General features: G+C 48.0%; 1 protein-coding gene across 2 annotated transcripts; it reads left to right on the top strand.

Moving 5' to 3' along the window:
* Nucleotides 1-4,314: 4,314 nt before the first annotated feature.
* Nucleotides 4,315-18,503, top strand: PRDM4 (PR/SET domain 4). Of its 2 annotated transcripts, none has more exons than XM_082751837.1 (11): nucleotides 4,315-4,450; nucleotides 4,872-5,005; nucleotides 5,633-5,818; nucleotides 7,947-8,741; nucleotides 10,762-10,911; nucleotides 12,125-12,243; nucleotides 12,977-13,062; nucleotides 13,769-13,896; nucleotides 14,116-14,430; nucleotides 15,802-15,970; nucleotides 17,331-18,503. In XM_082751837.1, exons 2-11 carry the CDS (start codon nucleotides 4,873-4,875, stop codon nucleotides 17,635-17,637), a joined length of 2,388 nt encoding a protein of 795 aa, XP_082607963.1. In that variant the 5' UTR covers nucleotides 4,315-4,450; nucleotide 4,872; the 3' UTR covers nucleotides 17,638-18,503. The 2 variants fall into 2 exon arrangements, with proteins under 2 accessions (XP_082607963.1, XP_082607962.1); XM_082751836.1 differs by having other exon boundaries at nucleotides 12,104-12,243.
* The last annotated feature ends 5 nt before the right edge of the window (nucleotides 18,504-18,508 follow it).

The following is an 18,508-nucleotide window of genomic DNA, read 5'->3' as shown; positions in this document are numbered from 1 at the left end:
CCAGTCGCAACCAAACGTCTTTCTAAAATGTCTGCCATTGTTTAGATGGGAGGGATGGGTGTGGGGCCAGAATTACTGGGGAACACCCCGTGGTATGCACAACTCAGTTCAGATCAAATAATCAAGACCCCTTCCTGCCTCTTAACTATCTGTGGAGACTCTTGAATGGCATTTGTTTTTCAGCATCGCTTGCACTATGAATTTTGCTGTCAGAGAGGTGTCTAGCAGAAGTGTTTTCAGGACAGAATTTTTAAATGAAAATATTGCATTCACTGTAGCACTAAGGTAGGCAAGGACTGAAAGTTTTCTTAAAGCAAAGAAGATGTTGGCCTCTAAGCAAATAAATGAAGTAGGAAAAGGATGTTTGATGTGTGCAATTATTCTATAGGAAATGCTGTTCTCTGTCATAAGCAGCACAAGCAAAGGCCTTCCCCAGTCTAGGATCTTTGCAGCAGCACACAGGGAAACAGCAGCGTCCCTCTTGGGGCTCTCAGGTGACAAAACTTTTCACAGCTCTCCATGACCCTGCCAGAAGTCCGGCCACATTCAAAAGGCAGGGTTAGGTTTCAGTTCTGTTGTCAAAAGCACTATTCTTTGCTGCCAGGCTTCTTTACCGTGTTTACTGTAAATGCAGGTCACCTGCACTTCCCAGGGGGTCAGATCTGCACCTGTGCTGAACAGACACCTGCTCCTCCTGCATGAAAAACCCACCTTGTTAATTGCTTAGAGAAATACACAGAAAAAAAAAATATTACACGTGAATGTGATCTGTTAACCCGTGTGGCTGAAAGAGTTGGTCTCACAGCAGAGCCTGCAGGCTGATCGTGTTTCTGAGCAAGAGAAGCAAGAAAACACGCCACAAGCGCTCGCTGGGCGTCCTATCTTGTTGACAGATCTCGTGTCACTCCCTCAGACAGGGCTTTGCCCCTGGGCAGGGAGCCACACAAGGCAACACACCACGTGTCCCGTGGCAGGTCCCCTGTGAGAGAGCGAGGAGGGTGAGGGCGCTGCATGGTGCTCATACCCACCTTCACACAGTGCAGGTCCTTATTGATGTGGCTACGTGCACAGGCTCGGGAAAGCTGTGGGACTGGCCCACATGTTCTTTTTAATTTGATGAGCAGGTGAAGACTGCATGGATAACATCCCTCTTCTAAGAAGAGCTTTTGATCCTCATCCCTAGAATTAGAATTTTCCCAAGTCGTTAAGAAATTAGAAGTTTCAATTACAAATTAGAAGTTTCCCAAATTAACTTCTCGTCACACCTTTGCCCGGATGATGCTTTGACTCCCGAATACCACATCCTCCAAGCTGAAAGGAAGCAGAGGGCCTGGCTGGCTTTCTGGGAGGTAGAAGTCAGGTGTAACTCACTGCTCTACGAATGCAGAAAAGTCCTGCTTCAGAGTTGTTGCAAGAGGATATTCCAGCTCTGAGGTTCTGGAAGCTGTGCTGTTTCCACTTGTATCACATGTTTTGCCTTTTTTTTTTTTTTCTCTCAGTACAAAGTTTAAATGGGGACACTGGGACATTCCTTACATACTCTGTTGCCTGTGGCATTCAAACAGGTTTCCTTCTTTTTTTTCTTCTTTTCCTTCTGCTTCTTTTTACTGCACTATATGCACCTAATTATCCAGCCAAAACTAAGAGAAAATATTTCCCACATACATAAAAATAAAACATCGAGGCGTCTTCCTTCCAGATATAACTTAGTTGTGGTTTTAACTGCATATATCCTAACACAGTATCTACAAGAACGTAATCTTTGTACAGAGGAACCCTCGACTTGTTCACTCGCTCCCACAAGAATCATGAATAATACTACTGACATTTTTGTGTTAGAGTGACTGCTTTGAATTACTTTGAATTACTCAAAGCAACAGATTCTCCTTGACACCACGTCCCTCAGCGTCTCAAATTAAAGTCATCATTGAAAATATTGTAATAGAAACACAAGCGTCGGCTGAACACATGCAAGTTCACCTACTTCCCAACGGATGAGGTCTCAACTATTTTGTCTGTGAACCTGTTACCGAGGAGGAGGAAGAAGAAAACACAACAGGAGTTAAAAAAAGAAACCCTCACAACATTATGCATTTCTGATATTTTACTGTTCTGTAATTATACTGAATTCCAGTACTTATTATATATATTGTAGATTGTCTGGGCTCTTAGAGTTTATTAAAAGATATAAAACTGAAGTTAACTGTTTCTCATGTTAACTGCATATCACAGAATTACAATAAAAACTGCAATTTAGATTGAGATTGAGGAATATAAGAAAGAATTTGTGCTTTGCTAATAGTTTTAGCAGTGTGGGCCATCTCTCTCCAGCTCTTTAGCTCAAAGGGAGTGCTGCATCTAAGCTACAGAGGCTGCGTGCTGTGACTTTAACCAAAATATGGGTGGGCATGCAAAGTGCTAACAACCCCATAAAAGATGGAAGAAAATCTGGATATGTTAAATGGCCGGCCTCAACCATTGTTGTTTGCACAGTTTTCACCCAGTGTAACTGTGCTCACCCTGAGAAAGAGCCCCAGGCAGGTGAACAACAGCAGGAGAGGATGGCTGTGACACGAGGGCATGGTCCTGCAGGACTTCTGCTCACGCCGCAGAGAAGTACTAACGCATGCAAACTGCATCTTCTCCCCGTGATTTCAAGAGTCCCCCTTATTTTTCAGGATGTCTCCAGGATATTAATACAACTTGAAAAATAGCTCTGTAATTTGTTCTCACGCAGCAAGTACCACACAGCAAGTCAATAAACTAAGCTTCCAGGGGACGTGGCGCAGTTGTCTTATCAAAACACTTCACATATAACACCTGTTTCATATATAAAAAATATCTTCCCTTTCTGAAGAAACGTTTCTGAAATGTGTTTTATCACAATACCTTGGGCATGCAGAATACGTCTCTGCAGACACAGATTAATTTCTCATTCAGTGACACTTCACAGTCCCACTGGCTTCCTTTGATACTGGTGCTTTACGCCAGCAGTTAAACTATCGCTTGTTCAAGGGAGGAAAGTGGCTACAAGAAAAGCTGGAACCCTGAAGAAGTCATGCTTGCCAGTAGGAGAAAATACTTATCTGCCTATGACTGCACCCAATCTGGCTCCTAGGTTCAAAGTATTACTATCAGCTCAGAGAGCTGGAATAATGTGAGGCTTTCAGAGCAAGGCCAGATCCCTGGTAGGACTGCACTGTCGTAATTGGCATTAAGACGAGCTCAGGGCTTGGGGTAACCTGGTGTTTCAGGACAGAGTTGAGATGTATTGAGAACAACTGTGAAGTTGCAAGGATGACAAGGGAAAATGTAATGTCTCCAGTCATCTTCTACGTATTAGAGGATTCGTGTGATGGAAGAGACTTTGGGGCTTGTAGCTGTTCACCAGAGTTTCTAAGAAAGATGCACAGTATTAGCAGCAGTATTAACCATATGAATGTGTGGTACTACACTCAAAAAAAAAAAAATAATAATAATAATAATTACAGTTAACCCCCCATCACGAGCTTTACAGTCTGTAAAGACCTGAGGCTTTCCTTCTGACTTGGTGAGACCTTTTTTTGGCTGACTGAGAAACACTTGGTCACAGTCAGAGCATTTTTTGGCTTAGTGGAGAACCTGAGAGACTCTCACATAGGTGGTGCTCTAAGAGATGTCACTCCTTTGGTGACAGATGACAGAAGCCTGGCTTTACTTCACCTTAAAGCGGTCCTCTAGAAGGCAGGCATCTGGTCTAAACTAATCACGTAGGTCCCAGATACAGGCCAGAGACAGCGAGACAGCTCCACGGGGGACCCATCTCACGCTGACCTCGGGATGGGACGAAGCACAGCGTGGAGGTGCCTCATTTTCAGACAGCTAAACCCTAAAGAGAGGCTGTTTCCACCCCAAAAAGAACCGCTTGCTGCGTACTGAACTGCAACCACCCTTCCAGATTGTGTATTTAGCGTTTTATTTAGAACACGGGGCAGCCGTTCACCCCTTTACTTCAGCACCGCTTTGGGCAGGGAGGGGGGGGTGTGGGGGATAACGGGGACATCCCAAAGCCTCGCCACAAGAGGCCGGGGCTCGGGGAAGGCGGCGGGGCCGCCCGCTGAGGGGGCTGCGGGCACGGGGCCGAGCCCCGCGGCGCCGCCGCTTCCTGACTGTGGCGCCCGGCGGCGGAAGCGGCTGCAGCCCCCTCCCGCCGCCATCTCCTCCTCCTCCTCCTCCTCCTCCTTCCTCCTCCTCCTCCTCCTCCTCCTCCTCATTCCGGGCCCCGCCCATGAGGCGGTGGTTGCGGCCGGGGCTGGGGCCGGGGCCGGGGCCGGGGCCGGGGGCAGGCGCCTGCCCGAGGGGCTGCGGCGGCTGCGGGCCGGGGCTGCTGCGGGCCCTGATGCGGCTGCGGCCGTCGCCGCTCCGCCGCCGGGAGAGGCCCCGGCCCGGCGCCGGGCCCCGCGCAGCGCAGGTGAGGCGGCCCCGAGGCCCCACCGGGGTGCTCGGGGGGGAGCCATGGGCAGCCCCCGGCAGCCAGGGACCCTCCCGGGACCCTCCCGGGCCTGTGGGTGGCGGTGCCGCGGGGGGAGCTCCGGGGAGGCTGTGCTGTCGGGGTGGGGAAGGGAAGGCTGGGGGCAGGTTGGGCTTTTGGGACTAATTCTGCTAATCCTGGTCATTGCACTCAGATGTGATAAGTGTGTGGTCACAGCACGAGTGGTCGGCGTGTTTAATGCTTATCTTTCGAAGGCAGCGTTTCTGCGTCTCGATCTGAGTTTGTTTGCTCAACCCTTTTCTCCACAGCGCAGCCAGTAAGCAGGAATGCTCTTCCTTCTGTTTCCCTCTTTTTCTTTTTTTTTTTTTTGACCTGCCTTCTATGCTCCCTTCCCCTCCAGGATGAATGAAATGAACCTGAGCCCTGTAGGGATGGACCAGCTGAGCTCGTCCTCTGTCAGCAATGCCCTGCCCGTCTCGGGGAGCCACTTGGGGCTGGCAGCGTCACCCACCCACAACGCCATCCCAGCGCCAGGTAAGGGCAGAGTCCCACCAGGGGTGCTGCAGCTGCTGCCCTGTGTTTTACTGTCAGGTGAAAGCTCGTAGCTGCCTGGCTAAAGTCGTGTCTTCAGCAGGTAATTAGGTGATGGGGAAATGGGGGAGGACAGACCATAAACCATCCCTTATGTGGGAAAACTATAGGGATGCATACTTACCAGTTTTATGCCTTAGTGGGAGTCTCCTTTTGTGTTTTGCACTGGGTGGGTGGGTGACAGCAGAGTCCTTTGAAATACGGCCTGTCACTGCACATCTGTCCCCATCTATGTCTATCTTCACTCAGGTGAAAATGATGGTCTTTCACCTGCAAAGCAAAGCTGTTTTCCTAGGTGTTCTTTCAGGGGACACAGACAGAAGTCTGTTACAACTGGGAAGCAGAAGCAGACCCTGCATAATGTATCCAAGAGAAGATCTCCCCACATTCAGGCATACCTCTCGCTGTTCTGATAACTGATCCATTCTTTGAAGCTTGTCGCCTTACGCTGTCAGTTCCATGTTGTCCTTCCAGAGCGAGCTCCCGAGGAATTAGTAACCTCTTTGTGAGCGTGGTTGTTTATAAGCTCAGGTAGTCCCACTGAATTTAAATTAGCATTTTCTTTTCCAGGCTTGCCTGTTGCGATTCCAAACTTGGGCCCCTCCTTGAGTTCCTTGCCCTCTGCTCTGTCTCTGATGCTCCCAATGGGTATTGGGGATCGAGGAGTGATGTGTGGTATACCAGAGAGAAACTACACCCTACCTCCACCACCATACCCTCACCTGGAGAGCAGCTATTTCAGACACATTCTACCTGGTAAGTGGTCTGTGCTGATGGGTGGGAACAGAGAAGGAAACTGTTTTAAGAGCCATCTGGTTTCTGTCCTGAAGCAGCCAAGCCTGAATATTTAGCAGAGCTGTAAATTCTCTTGAGTTTTCCTGGAGTCTGGTGTGTCATTGACACACCTTCATGTTCAGATCTCTGTTGCTATATGTGTGTATGTGTATGTGAAGAGAATTGCAGGGCAATTGCTATTTAAACTGAACCTTTTATTGCTCCTCCTGTTGTTTTCTTTTAAGGTAAACCAGAAAACAAGGCATGGCTGATTTTGATCTCAGATGACTTGTTGTAGTTTAAAAACTATTGCTGTTTTGTTGTTGTTGCTGTTGTTCTCCTGTAGTCTGAAGTAGCACTTGATAGGCACATAGTGGTTACAGTAGTTCAGAGCTCGAATTGAACAAGTCATTGGCTGAGGAGTTTGGGCTCTTTCCCACCCCTTTAGTCCATGGCACAGTTTTTCTTCATTTTTGTTCAAGGGTGGTTTTCAAAGGCCCAACATACTGAGTTCTATCGTGATTCCCCTGTAGGGTGCATGTTGAAGTATAAATGTCGAATGTTACATGTTAGTGTATCAAGACATGGATATTCCAGCTTTAAACGTAGACCTTGTTTCGTTTTGTAGCTAAGATTGACAGGGTGGAAGGGGTTAGATAAACTTCAAGGTCACCCTGTGAGTGTTGTTGGTTCAGCCTGGATGAGGAAATGAAATACAGCAGCCCGGTTCTCGTCCAACTGCCTGACAGCTAGAGGCTGGGCTTGCCAACTGCTTAGCAGTAACCTTTCCTACTGCTCTGCATGCCCGCCCGTTCTGTGGGCAAAGAGTGGAGGAGACAGTGCATCTGAGGGACAAAGGTATTTGCCATTCTTCTGAGGTGGAATAATGGATGCAGAAATACGTATTTGGTTTGTTTGTTCTGTTTTTAAATAGTCCACTTGATGTTTAGTCGGGTATTTCTTAGGGCTCCCCTGTCAGTCATCATGCTGCCTTCAACATCCTCTTGTTCAAGCGGCAGGGCACCACTGCTCACAGAAATGTTTGATGCAGCTGATGAAATTAAACCATCCATTTATTACTAACTTCTTGGCTTAGCCATTTTTGTGGGGTTGTGTTGCAGGAGGAGTGACCGTGCTTGCATGCTTATAACAACAGACATGTCTGCATGGAAATTTTTTACAGCAACAAATGGCTCAGAGGGTTCAAGGCCAAAAAGAAACACGCTGACTCAGGTCTTGCAGAATCTGCAAAATCTTTCTCTGTCTCCACTGGAAGTACTGTTTACTTGACTGTGCTGATGAATTTCCTCCCAAGATTTTTCAGCTTTGTCTAGTAGGAGAAGCTGGTGCTGTGTAAATATAGGTTAGCGTTTCTCTGTATCCTAAGTCCTGAGGTTGTTTGATGCTGAGGAGCTTTCCAGAACGACCAGAAAAGATGTTAAGGTTTCTAATTTATATTTAACCGAGCTATTGTTTTGAGGAGAAAAAGCATGCTTTTCATCTAAGGAAAGAGAGCAGATGACTCAGGATACCTTTGAGAGACCTTATCGCAGTCCTTTGGAATTGCAGCTGATGGGCTCTGAGATGCCTCATTTAGTCTCGGAGGAAGGAAGTCGTCATTGTTAAAACTTAAATACCTAAGCAGAAATAAAGGATGTGTCGTGGACAACTGTTTCTAGCGGAGATGAAACAGGGTTTATCAGATGTTCGATTCTACTGGAAGCCCTCCGTCTTTTCTGAGCTGGTTCTCAAGAAGGAAAAGTAATGCCCAAAATGCAAAGAACCCTGCTGTGGTTCAGAGCCTGGCTTAAATACTGCCAGAAACTTGGCTCTTTGACAGAGTGATAGAGGCACGTAACTAGAGACCTGCTCTGCTGGGTGGAAGCTCTGTTTTTGTTGTCAAAAGGTAGTCTGGCAAGAGTGTCGGGTTGGCGTATGTTTGTGAGGAAGGTTTTGGGATCAGTGGTTTTTAATTAGCCATAACATAAGGAGCGTGCCTTCAAGGATTTAGGTCTTAGTGCATTACTCTGCAGCAATGGGGTATTTCTGTGTGAGATTTGAAAACCTACACCATCTCACCCTCTTCTCTTCTCCCCTCTCATTCCACCAGGTATCTTATCTTACCTGGCTGACAGACCTCCGCCTCAGTACATCCATCCCAACACTATCAACGTGGACAGCAACTCGGCGCTGTCGGTCCCCAGCAACCCCTCGGCCCTGGACCCCTACCAGCCCGGCGGCACCGTGGGGCTGGAGCCGGGGCTGGTGTCCATGGACTCCCGCTCGGTCAGCGCGCACGGTGCCCAGAACCTGCACCCTGCCGAGAGCCACGAGGTAGCGCTGGACACCGCCATCAGCATGGAGAGCGTCTCCAGGGTGACCAGCCCCATCTCCACCGACGGCATGGCGGAGGAGCTCACGATGGACGATGTAGCAGGGGAGCACTCGCAGATCCCCAGCGGCTCCCGGAGCCACGAGCCTCTGACCGTGGAGGCGGTGGGGAGCAACCTGGCGTCGGAGGCGGTGGGGCACGGCGGCGTCCTCCCCATTCACAGCAGCACTTTGGACCTCCCCGTCGTCATGGAGCCCGACCACATCGCCGGGCGGGTGACGGGGATAGCGGACAGCACACTAAATGACTCCATTCATACTGTGGCCATGAGCACCAACTCCGTGAGCGTGGCGCTCTCTACCTCACACAACCTAGCTTCCCTGGACTCGGTAGCCTTGCACGAAGTGGGCCTCAGCCTCGAGCCGGTGGCGGTGTCTTCCATCAATCAGGAAGTAGCCATGGGGCCAAGCCACGTGGACGTGTCTGCGGACAATCTGGCTTTCGTACCGTCCTCCCTGCAGATGGAAGACTCCAACTCGAACAAGGAGAACATGGCAACCTTGTTCACCATCTGTGAGTGCGCCTTGGCTGCTTTCTTGGGGTTGGGCTCGCCGCGTTGCCGCTGTCCGGAGGGATGGCAGGGCTCTTGCTGCCAGTCTCGCAGATTTTGGCGAAACAAACCTCGCTGTTTAACAAGTCCAAAAAAAAATTGGAACATCTGCAGTGGCAGATTAACCTCCAACTCGTGAAAACATCCTGTTATGTCTACGTTGTTCTCTTTGTGTCCCTCTCCCATGCTGCCTTCAGGTTGGAAGCGTAGCTCTTTATGAGCCTCGTGCCTTTAGATGCTGTGCTGGTACTGCCCTTTCAAATAAGACTCTTATTTTTTTTAAAGTCCAATCACAAATGACTCTTCTGGCTGTGTTTAAAGACAAAGACAAACGCAAGCTGTGCATTTAATCAGGTGGCCATAGCTGTTGAGTTTAACGTTGTGTGACTTTGTAGAAGTTTTATTAAACCATGAGCAATCACCATGAAAATGTTGTTCTCAACAGGACCTAAAAAAGAGCAGAGAGGGAGGGAAGTTTTTAATATTTCTAATTATTCTCATCCAAGGACTTCAGTACAGAGGTTAGTTGATCTCCTAGGAAAAGAGGAGCACTGCACACTGTATTCTCTCAGTCCTGTCGTAGTTGAAGGAGGGGTGTTTGAGCACAGTGAAGTTCTCGTTTGCAGGGATGGAGATCTGAACTTCCACCCGCAGCTTGTCTGGCGTCCTGCCACCGAAGCATAAGGCCAGCTTTTCTGTGTGGTTGTCTCAGTCGTGGCAGCATTGCTGCCTGCTGCTCCTGCACCCGAACTGGTGGAGGGGCAGTTGTTTCAGAGCCTCTGGATGGTTCTTCATCACCGACAAGGCAGAAATCAGGGCCTTTTTCAGAAAGATTTTTACCATGGTCCTAAGTAGGACAAAAAAAAGTGTGCCTTTGCTGCAGACCTAAATGTTTGTGAAACAGAGGACACTTTTTGGTCATCTTTGCTTACAGTTCTGGCTCTCTGAATCAGAGCAGTAATCACTCTGATTTTTATGCATTATTTGGCAAGGACAGAAGTAGAAATTCACATGCCAAAGAATGTTTGTTTGTTTGTTTGTTTTCTCCAGTTCTTAAAAAGGTAGGAACCCCTACACCTTTCCAAGTGGCTGTGTCACATGCCTACAACTTGCATTTTTTTCCTTTTTGCCCCTTCCTGGGGCTACTCCACAGCTCCCTGGTGGCCTGAGGTAGGCAAGGCTTAAAAACAGCTACAACAAGTTTCTCCTTACTCGGGTCTGGCTGTTGTGGCTGTTGCACTCGTACACGTGAGGCAATTCTAATATAAACTCTACCTGCTAATTTAGTGGGTACCTTCCTGCCTGTAATTGCAGAGTTGCTCGAACTGTGCTTTGTGTGGGGTCAGATTCCAGCACACTGATCTCGCTCTCTCTCCAAAAATCTCTTAAAAAAAAAAAAAAATAATAAGGGAGCTGTTGTTTACGCCTGCTGAAGACTGCTTCTGTGATAGGTGTTTGTGCTGGAGTTGGGCCATCAAGGGGCCAAAGAAGGTCTTTGTGGAGACCCTGCTTAATTAACTGAGCGTCTTTCTTTAGGAGAATGATTTGTCAGGAGAGCGTTTCCTGAGTAGGTGTTGGTTGCTCCATTCATGGAGAATTCAAATGATGTCTTTTTTTTGAGGTGAGAGCATTTTACGATGTGCTTTTTCCTGAAGTTGTTGGGCCAAGGACTTTCAGTGGTTTATTTTTCAGTGGCTCTGTCCCGTCACTGCTCCTGTAGGGACAGCCTAGAGGTCATCAGGCAGGCAGGTTTTCCTCGTGGTTGATGTGAATTTGCTAGGAACGGTGACGTGCTGGTGCCCACCTGCCTGTAACAGGAGGGTTTGCAGTCTTCTGAGCAAAAAGCTCCTCAAACTGGTGAGTTAAAGCAGCTAGAAACAGGCTTGGGCAGGAGCTGAGCTAGAACATGCCGGCGGGGAGCTGATCGCAGCACGGGGGCTGTTTCATCTGTTTCATCCCTGCTGTCCCTTCCCCTCCCTGCAGGGTGCACGCTGTGTGACAAGGCGTACCCATCGGACTGCCCGGATCACGGGCCCGTCACCTTCGTCCCGGACACCCCGATAGAGAGCCGAGCCAGGCTCTCCCTCCCGAAGCAGCTGCTCCTCCGGCAGTCTCTCATGGGAGCCGAAGTGGGTAAGAACCAGCTGACTGTTTGTTCCTGCACAGCAGTTTGTAATACGCTCACCACCTGAAATCCCAAACTGTAGGGATTTTAATATGGGAAAGAAACACTGCAAGGCAGAGGCTCTTCTGTAATCACCCCGGCTTCTCTTGTTCAAGAGCTTCTTGTCCTCCAGTTGCTGTTTAGACGTCAGCTAGGGGTGCTGCCACGCAGCGTTACTCTAACACTTGATAAGGTCAAGCACAAGCAAGGTATGGTGTTTATTTTTATCATGTGCTAAACAGGCCAGGCACAGCTTTGATAAGAAAAAAAAACACTACAGCACTTGCAGTCTGGGGGAAGATACCGAGTAGAAATAAAGGAAGAGATTTCTGTCTGCTTGTTCATCAGCTTGGTTTGCTACCTGTGGGTCTTCAGGATGCTGTCACTGGAGGATTGATCACGAGTGCTTCTTTTTTCCCCCCCCTCCGTTTACATTTGGCATGTAGACTGTGACCTTGTCATTGGATGTGGACCTTGTAACTGTGTTACACGCCCTTGTCACCTGGAAGCCGAAGAGCACAGTGCAATCCCCTAAGGACCTGAAGGCTAGAGAAGAATGTGATTATCGGCTCGCTTAGTGCTGCTGCTTGTTGAGCGTAGATTACACTTGTTCTTTTCAAGCTCCACTAGTTCCCAGTTTATTCCTGAAAGCTATGCGGTGTGTTCATGTAGCTCTCTCTATGTAAATGTTTAATAATAAATAATATACACGCAGGAATCCCTCTGCCCATGACAGAAATACAGCTGCCTCTGGGGAGAAATGCAGAAGCTGCTTAACAATGCCCAGCAACAATTCTGGAAATTCCTGGGGATTAGGTAGGCGAAATGTAGTTCCTGAAACTAGTGTTTTCTGCTTCTGCAGAAAGTGCCACGGAAACTTTTAATTGGTGCAAGTGGCTAGGCTCTTAGTTGTATAGCTTACTAAAAAGTAAATTGCCTGCTTTTGACAGACGAAATGAGTATTTGTAATTACAGCAAAGCGGCTCCCGATAGTGTCATGTGGTGGTGGTGGTTCTTGTCTCTGCATTAGGTGTGTTCTACATGTGAAATAGAAGCTTTGATGATCTTATGCCTAGATAATCCCCCCCCGGAGCGTTACCTCATAAGCCTCCCAGCTTTTTGTTAAGCATCCTTCGTCGTTTAAATCATTGATTTCTGCAGATGTCGGTCTTCTACTGCTAGGTGTGTGGACGCGAGAAACCATTCCTGTAAGGACTTGTTTTGGACCTCTGATCGGGCAGCAGAGCCATTCTCTGGAGGTGGCTGACTGGACAGACAAAGCAGCCAGTCACATCTGGAAGGTCGGTGGTGTTACGGTTACGGGCTCTGCAGGCGTGACTTTATCTGGTGAAATGACACAGCAGCTTTCACGTTATCATCCTTGCCAAAACCAAAAAACTAAAGCAGTTTGATTGCTTAAGACTTGATCTCAGCAGAGCAGAGCTGTATATCGCGTGATATATGCTGGTAGTCAGTCCTGACCTCCACCAAACATCTTTAATGCCTTTTCTTTCCAAGGGCTGCACGTGGTTGCCAGTATTTGTGTGGAGTTGCAGCAGAGATTGGATATGAATTTCTAGGCAGCACTTGTTTGTTTTGTGTTGCTTATAGAAAGTTTCCACAGGTGATAAATCACTTGGTGTAGGGAAGCTGCTTTACAGCTTTCTTTTTCCCATCATTTCATGTTGAGAAAATAAAATTGATCTATATAAATAAAGTAGGCACCGTGTGCCCAGGTGCTATTATTCACAAGATGTGGCTTGGAAGAAAATGAACTAGATGCATTGCTGCTGGGAGCTGAAGGTGGTGAGCGGGGAAAGCTGCTGATAAACGGTTTTTCTAGTCTCCTGGAGAGCAGAGAGGTCAAGATTTCTGTGTGTAGGGTGTAAGAACGGGGCTGTTGGTCTTGGCAGCAGCAATGGTGACCTCCTGACGCATTCTAGTTAAACACATCCTCTCTTAAAGGCAGAAACTCTCTTTCACTGTGTTTGTTGCTGCATTTCATCCTAAGATTGCATCTGTTTCTCCTGGTAGATCTATCACAACGGTGTCTTGGAGTTCTGCATCATTACAACGGATGAAAATGAATGTAACTGGATGATGTTTGTACGCAAAGCCAGGTGAGAGCCACCGATGCTGTGCTAAGTAGCTGGGAGTCTGGGCTCACGGCAGGCTGTGCTGGCTGCCCAAACAGCTCCTGAGCTTGGGACCTGCAGGAGTTATCCAGGTGTCTTGGAGTGAGGGGAGAGAGTGAAGCAGGACCCTGTAGAGAATATAACAGGGGAACCTGTAGACACGCTGTAGTAAAACAGCCCCAAACCTGAATGCCTTTTTGGGTTTCAAATACTGGGAACCAAATGTATGTAAGGTACAGCTTCAGAAGATGAGTTATCACATCTTGCAAATGGTGTTCAAGAATTAGGTTTGAAGATAAATTTGCTTTAAGTCTTGCCTGATATCTTCTCTCATGTGTTCTCTGTTGCTTAAGGGGGTTGTTATGAAAAACATAAGTATTTTTTTAGTTCCTTTAGTGATGCTAAACTCTTTTCCCTCAGCCCACTCCAGTGTCTATTAATAACTTTGTCAGTAAGATACCACAGTTTTGTTTGATGGAGCAGATTGGTTTTTAAGGTCCAGTTTTCCTTTACTTTCCTTTAAAATAAAGAAAGACAGAAGTGACAGATGTGATTTTTTTTATAATGTGCTGGCAAGCACTGAGGTTCTCGTTACCTATTTATAGGAATCTCCTCTTTCTTTTTTTTTTTTTTTTTTCCTTCTTTCTGTATTTCTGGAGCACTTTCTTCATAACTCTCTTTATTGCTATAGGAACCGGGAAGAGCAGAATCTGGTAGCTTATCCTCATGACGGAAAAATTTACTTCTGCACCTCCCGGGACATCCCACCTGAACATGAGCTTCTCTTTTATTACAGCCGGGACTACGCACGCCAGCTCGGTAAGGAAGCACTGGGCTTTGTGGGCCTTGCGGGGACTACCCAGCATGAATTGCCTTTTGCTGTGACTTGGGAGTGCTTGGTGTTCCTTGTCAGTTCCTAGTGGTGTACATCAGAGTTGTCTTTTCCATTTACTCCTGAAAGGAGCTGGAGTGAAGATGGCTCCAGCTGGCTTTGCTACCCCAAAGTGCCTCCCTAAAAGCCATGCTTTGTGCCCAAAGGTGTCCCCGAACATCCCGACGTGCACATCTGCCACTGTGGAAAGGAGTGCGCTTCCTACGCGGACTTCAAGGCCCATCTGAGCAGCCATATCCACAGCCACCTCCCCAGCCAGGGCCACAGCAGCAGCCACGGGCCAGGCCACGGCAAGGAAAGGAAGTGGAAGTGCTCCATGTGCCCCCAGGCTTTCATCTCCCCTTCCAAGCTCCACGTCCACTTCATGGGGCACATGGGCATGAAGCCGCACAAGTGCGATTTCTGCAGCAAAGCTTTCAGCGACCCCAGCAACTTACGGACACACCTCAAGATACACACAGGTGAGGGCTGGGGACCTGTGCTCATAAAAACACTGGGGCAGGGCCCGTTCTCTGGTCCCTGGGCCAGCTGGCGGGGTGTAGCTCGTGTCCATAAAGCCAAGCTCTTGCCCCTGTTCTCAGAGCAGCACCCTGACTGGCTACAGGAATGAGCCCTGTGCTAATTGTAGGGCATGGTCTCAGAGAGCTCTGGTTGGCATGGGGTAGGACAGTGCTTGTAGGGCAGTGCTTAGCCCTGTGTTCTGACTGATAGTTCAGTTCTGTGCCTAAAAGACTGTTGGTTAAGTGTTTTGTGCATTACAGTTGGGAAGAATTGTCAGGCTTTGTCTGAAAGACAGAAATCCCTTATTCCCTCCCAGCAGCTATGGTACAGCAAGGCTTCCCTTCTGCTTATGAGAAGCCAACTGGGTTGGAGAGCTTGTAGCGGGGACAGTTGTATGCTTAACTGTGGGGCTGAGACCTCTCCCCTCGTTCCTGCTTGGTTTTTCATCTTAAGCAAAGGGCACAAGACCAAAATTGGTGACAGAAGCAGATAAAGCTCAGCGCTGTCACTCATCAAAACTTAAAAGTCTGAGTATGCTGTCGACTTCTGTGTGCATTTGGGTATCACTAGGGGCTTTGGAGATAAAGGAAGAATTGTCAGAAGATCTGAGGATGAAAAAGAGGAGGAAAAAACAGTGAAAGATTTTTCAGCTGTGTAAGAACACGATAGAGGGTAAGAAAATGCATTTAACACAGGGTGAGAAGAGGGGAGAGGGTGAAGAGCCAGTCCAGCAAGAGGCATGTGGGTATTTTTCCTCTGTTCTTTCAGTAAGGTTGGGAGTATTTCTGGCGATGGAGGAACTACAGATAGATAACTAGAAAAATGGGTTCAAAGCAGGTTACCAAAGAGCCAGTGAGCTTTGTATGTGTGTTAGATAAGGGCGCTTGTTTTTTCTAGCCAGTATCTGTGTTTAGGGTCCGGTAAGGCATCGGAGACAGTTCCTATGGGAAATGAGTGGAGATAAGGTACTGTACATTAATGCATCCCTGATGTTTATGATTAAAAAGGAGGCTACCCTTATTTTTACTCAAGAATTCATCTTGGATAACCCTGGTCTTATTGGATGTTTGCCTGAATCCCTGCTGGAAAATTTACTAGTCCCTTGGTGATGTTTAGAGACCACACACAGGGAGGCATGGTTGGTGTAGACAAGTGGTGGAAAGTTTGACTTTCAGGGAAGGGGAGAAGAGGAATCAGTCAAGGCTTTTTAGAAGGACAAAGCGCAGTGCCATGCACCACGGGAAGGGTTCAGTGTTGCAGAAGTGTTCAGAGTTTCAGAAGCGGCCAGGCTTGCTTACTGTCAGTCTGTGGCTGTCCGTGTGTCCTCGCAGGCCAGAAGAATTACCGCTGTACCCTCTGCGACAAGTCGTTCACCCAGAAGGCTCACCTGGAATCGCACATGGTCATCCACACCGGGGAGAAGAACCTGAAGTGCGATTACTGTGAAAAGCTCTTCATGCGGAGGCAGGACCTCAAGCAGCACGTCCTCACTCACACGCAGTAAGTGGTCTTTGGGGACGTGTGGGGCTGCGGTAAATAACGAAGCTTCACGGCCTGAAAATTTGCAGCGTGCAAAGCGTTTGGCCCGGGGAGTGTAGGTTCAGCCTGTAGAATAGCAGAGATGTCGGTCTGGATGAGTGCCTCGGTACTTGGCCTGCTGCTGCTGCGCCTGGCCTGGCCGAGTGTTTGTTTGCAATCCTTCCACGACAAAGGAAATTCCAGGCACGCACCCTGTCTTGTGAAATAGCACGCTGGAGCGCTCCTCGCTTTGAAGAGGGGGTCAGGCAGTCGATGTGCATTTAGCTCGCTGCTGAGAACTGGTTCTGAGTCCCAACATGAGAAATCAAACTCCTCGGTACTGTTATTCCCAGCTGGTAGCGGTCTCTCTCTCTGTTTGCACCTGGGGGAGTGGATCTGCTCCCACCTGTTACTTCCACCCCAAGCCTCGTTTGTACTCTCTGCCCCTTCTGTAGGGGGAGATGCCCACGGGCAGAGCAGGGCAGGGCAGGGCAGGTCTCCATCCACCTCCCCCATTTCTCTGTAGCTCTCCCAGCCCCTCAGCTCTCTGCCAGGCCCTTGGCTCTGAGGCTTTTATCCATCCTGTTTGGAGTTACTCCCAGTCCAAGTTCCTCCCTTACAGGCTGCTTGCCCAAAGCTAATCCCTCTGCTTGTCTCATTTTCGGCATCTGGTTCTTGTACGCACTTCAGATCAGCTTGCTGCTGCTTTCCTGCTGCCTAGGAGACAGCACAGTGCAGCTAGCACCAGGGAGGGAGGGAGGAAGAGACTTGCTTTGCTGCTTGATCTTACAGTCAGAGCTGGGAGCACTGCTGCTGGGAAGCGTTTTGCAGAGTCATCTGCAGAATTTGACTGCTGCAGTCTGGTAATGCTCCGCTCAGCATTTATGGCTGAGGTTTGCTACCACTCAGCAGCTTTGTTCGTTTTTGTTGTGTGTTTGTGTTTTTTTCTCCTTCCTGTTTGTGCAGGATGGGAAGCAGGGAGAATAACCCATCCACCATGGCAATACCTCTTGCCAAAACACGGAGCTGAACCAGGGTTTGGTCTTACTTCTGAAGACAAACAAACAAAAACCTTGCCGAATTCTTTTTAAACTTATCATCAGAAAAGATAAACATTGGTTGCACGCTAGGAGTTAACCCAAAAAGCTTGACTTTGGCCAGTGGTGGGGGAGTAGAGAAGAAGGGCTTTGTGAACATGCTGCTTTCTGAGAGAAAACTGAACAGCGTTTACACTTCAGTGCTGTAGTAATGCTGGCAACCCCCTTTTCTCTTTAATACAGCATCAGCTGCCTTGCTGCAGAAGCAAACTAACTTTTTTTTTTTTTTTTTTTTTGTCTGGCAGAGAACGGCAGATCAAGTGCCCCAAGTGTGACAAGCTGTTCCTGAGGACAAATCACCTGAAGAAGCATCTCAACTCACATGAAGGAAAGAGGGACTATGTCTGTGAAAAATGCACCAAGGCTTACCTAACCAAATATCACCTCACTCGCCACTTAAAAATATGTAAAGGTCCCACGTCCAGCCTGTCAGCCCTGGAGGAGGAAGAGGAGGATTCCGAGGAGGAATTAATAGACTCAATGAGGACTGAAGACTGTAGGATTAACAACGGAGTCTATTCAGCAGGTGATGCCCTCACTGGACACAAATGAAGAAAAGGGAGAGGGAAATTTTATTGGATATTAAAACTGGGGAAGAAAAAAAAAAAAAACACAAAAAAACTCTTGTTTCCCCAGGCAACAGCGTATGTCAAATTCCTTTTGTTTTGGTCTCCCCACTACCGCCACTTAACGAACTCTGTAGCCAAAACACTGAACGAGAACGGATCATGCACTTACAGAAGGAAAGGTGAGGAACGGAGCTGTTTCACACACGCTGTGCATACTTCTTTTCCAAATCACTCAGATTAATCCATCCAGCGCTAGGACACACGCCACACCTCGCATCATCCTTTGAGTGAAGAGCCACAACCCAGAAACGTAGCCGAGTGGTCGCCGTAACCTGTAAGCCAACTGTCCTCAACTGCCAAAGCCCCGACAGTAAGAGAAACAAACAGAAATGCTGGTGGCAGTTGATGTATTTTTCTTTTTAATACTTTTTAACTGAAGGATGTGGTTTGGCACAGAGCAAAGAATGTCAGTGCTCAGGGTTCCTTCTAAACATAAAAAATAATGCTTCGGTTGGAAGTCAGTGAGATCAGCATGTGCAGACAAAGCAATTACCCCGCGCTACAGAAGGGTTCAGAAAACCAAAAATTGGCTATTGGAGAACGGTTACTGCCTCGCCTCACTCTTGTTCGCCAGAATAAGAATGTGAAGAGGTAAAGGCTGCAGACTAGTAAGGAAGAGGCTTACAGATGGTCTGTGTTTACAGTATGCATTATGTCTTATGCTGTAAACCTTTTACCACCTAGAGTGATGGGAGGGTTTGCTGCTACTATTATTTATGGAATGAAAATGTATTTCATTCACTTGGTTTTTTTCCTGGTTAAAAAAAAAAATTAAAAATGTGGCTCTTTTCTAA

This window comes from Aythya marila (genome assembly GCF_965140915.1).
Source record: "Aythya marila genome assembly, chromosome: 1".
NCBI lineage: Eukaryota > Metazoa > Chordata > Aves > Anseriformes > Anatidae > Aythya > Aythya marila.
This window is presented reverse-complemented; position numbering and strand designations above follow the sequence as displayed.

Coding starts and splice junctions, on each gene's coding strand:
- PRDM4 (XM_082751836.1), top strand. CDS start 4,873: ATGAATGAAATGAACCTGAGCCCTGTAGGGATGGACCAGCTGAGCTCG. Junction 5,819..7,946: donor TTTCAGACACATTCTACCTG/GTAAGTGGTCTG, acceptor TCATTCCACCAG/GTATCTTATCTTACCTGGCT. Junction 15,971..17,330: donor CACGTCCTCACTCACACGCA/GTAAGTGGTCTT, acceptor TTTGTCTGGCAG/AGAACGGCAGATCAAGTGCC.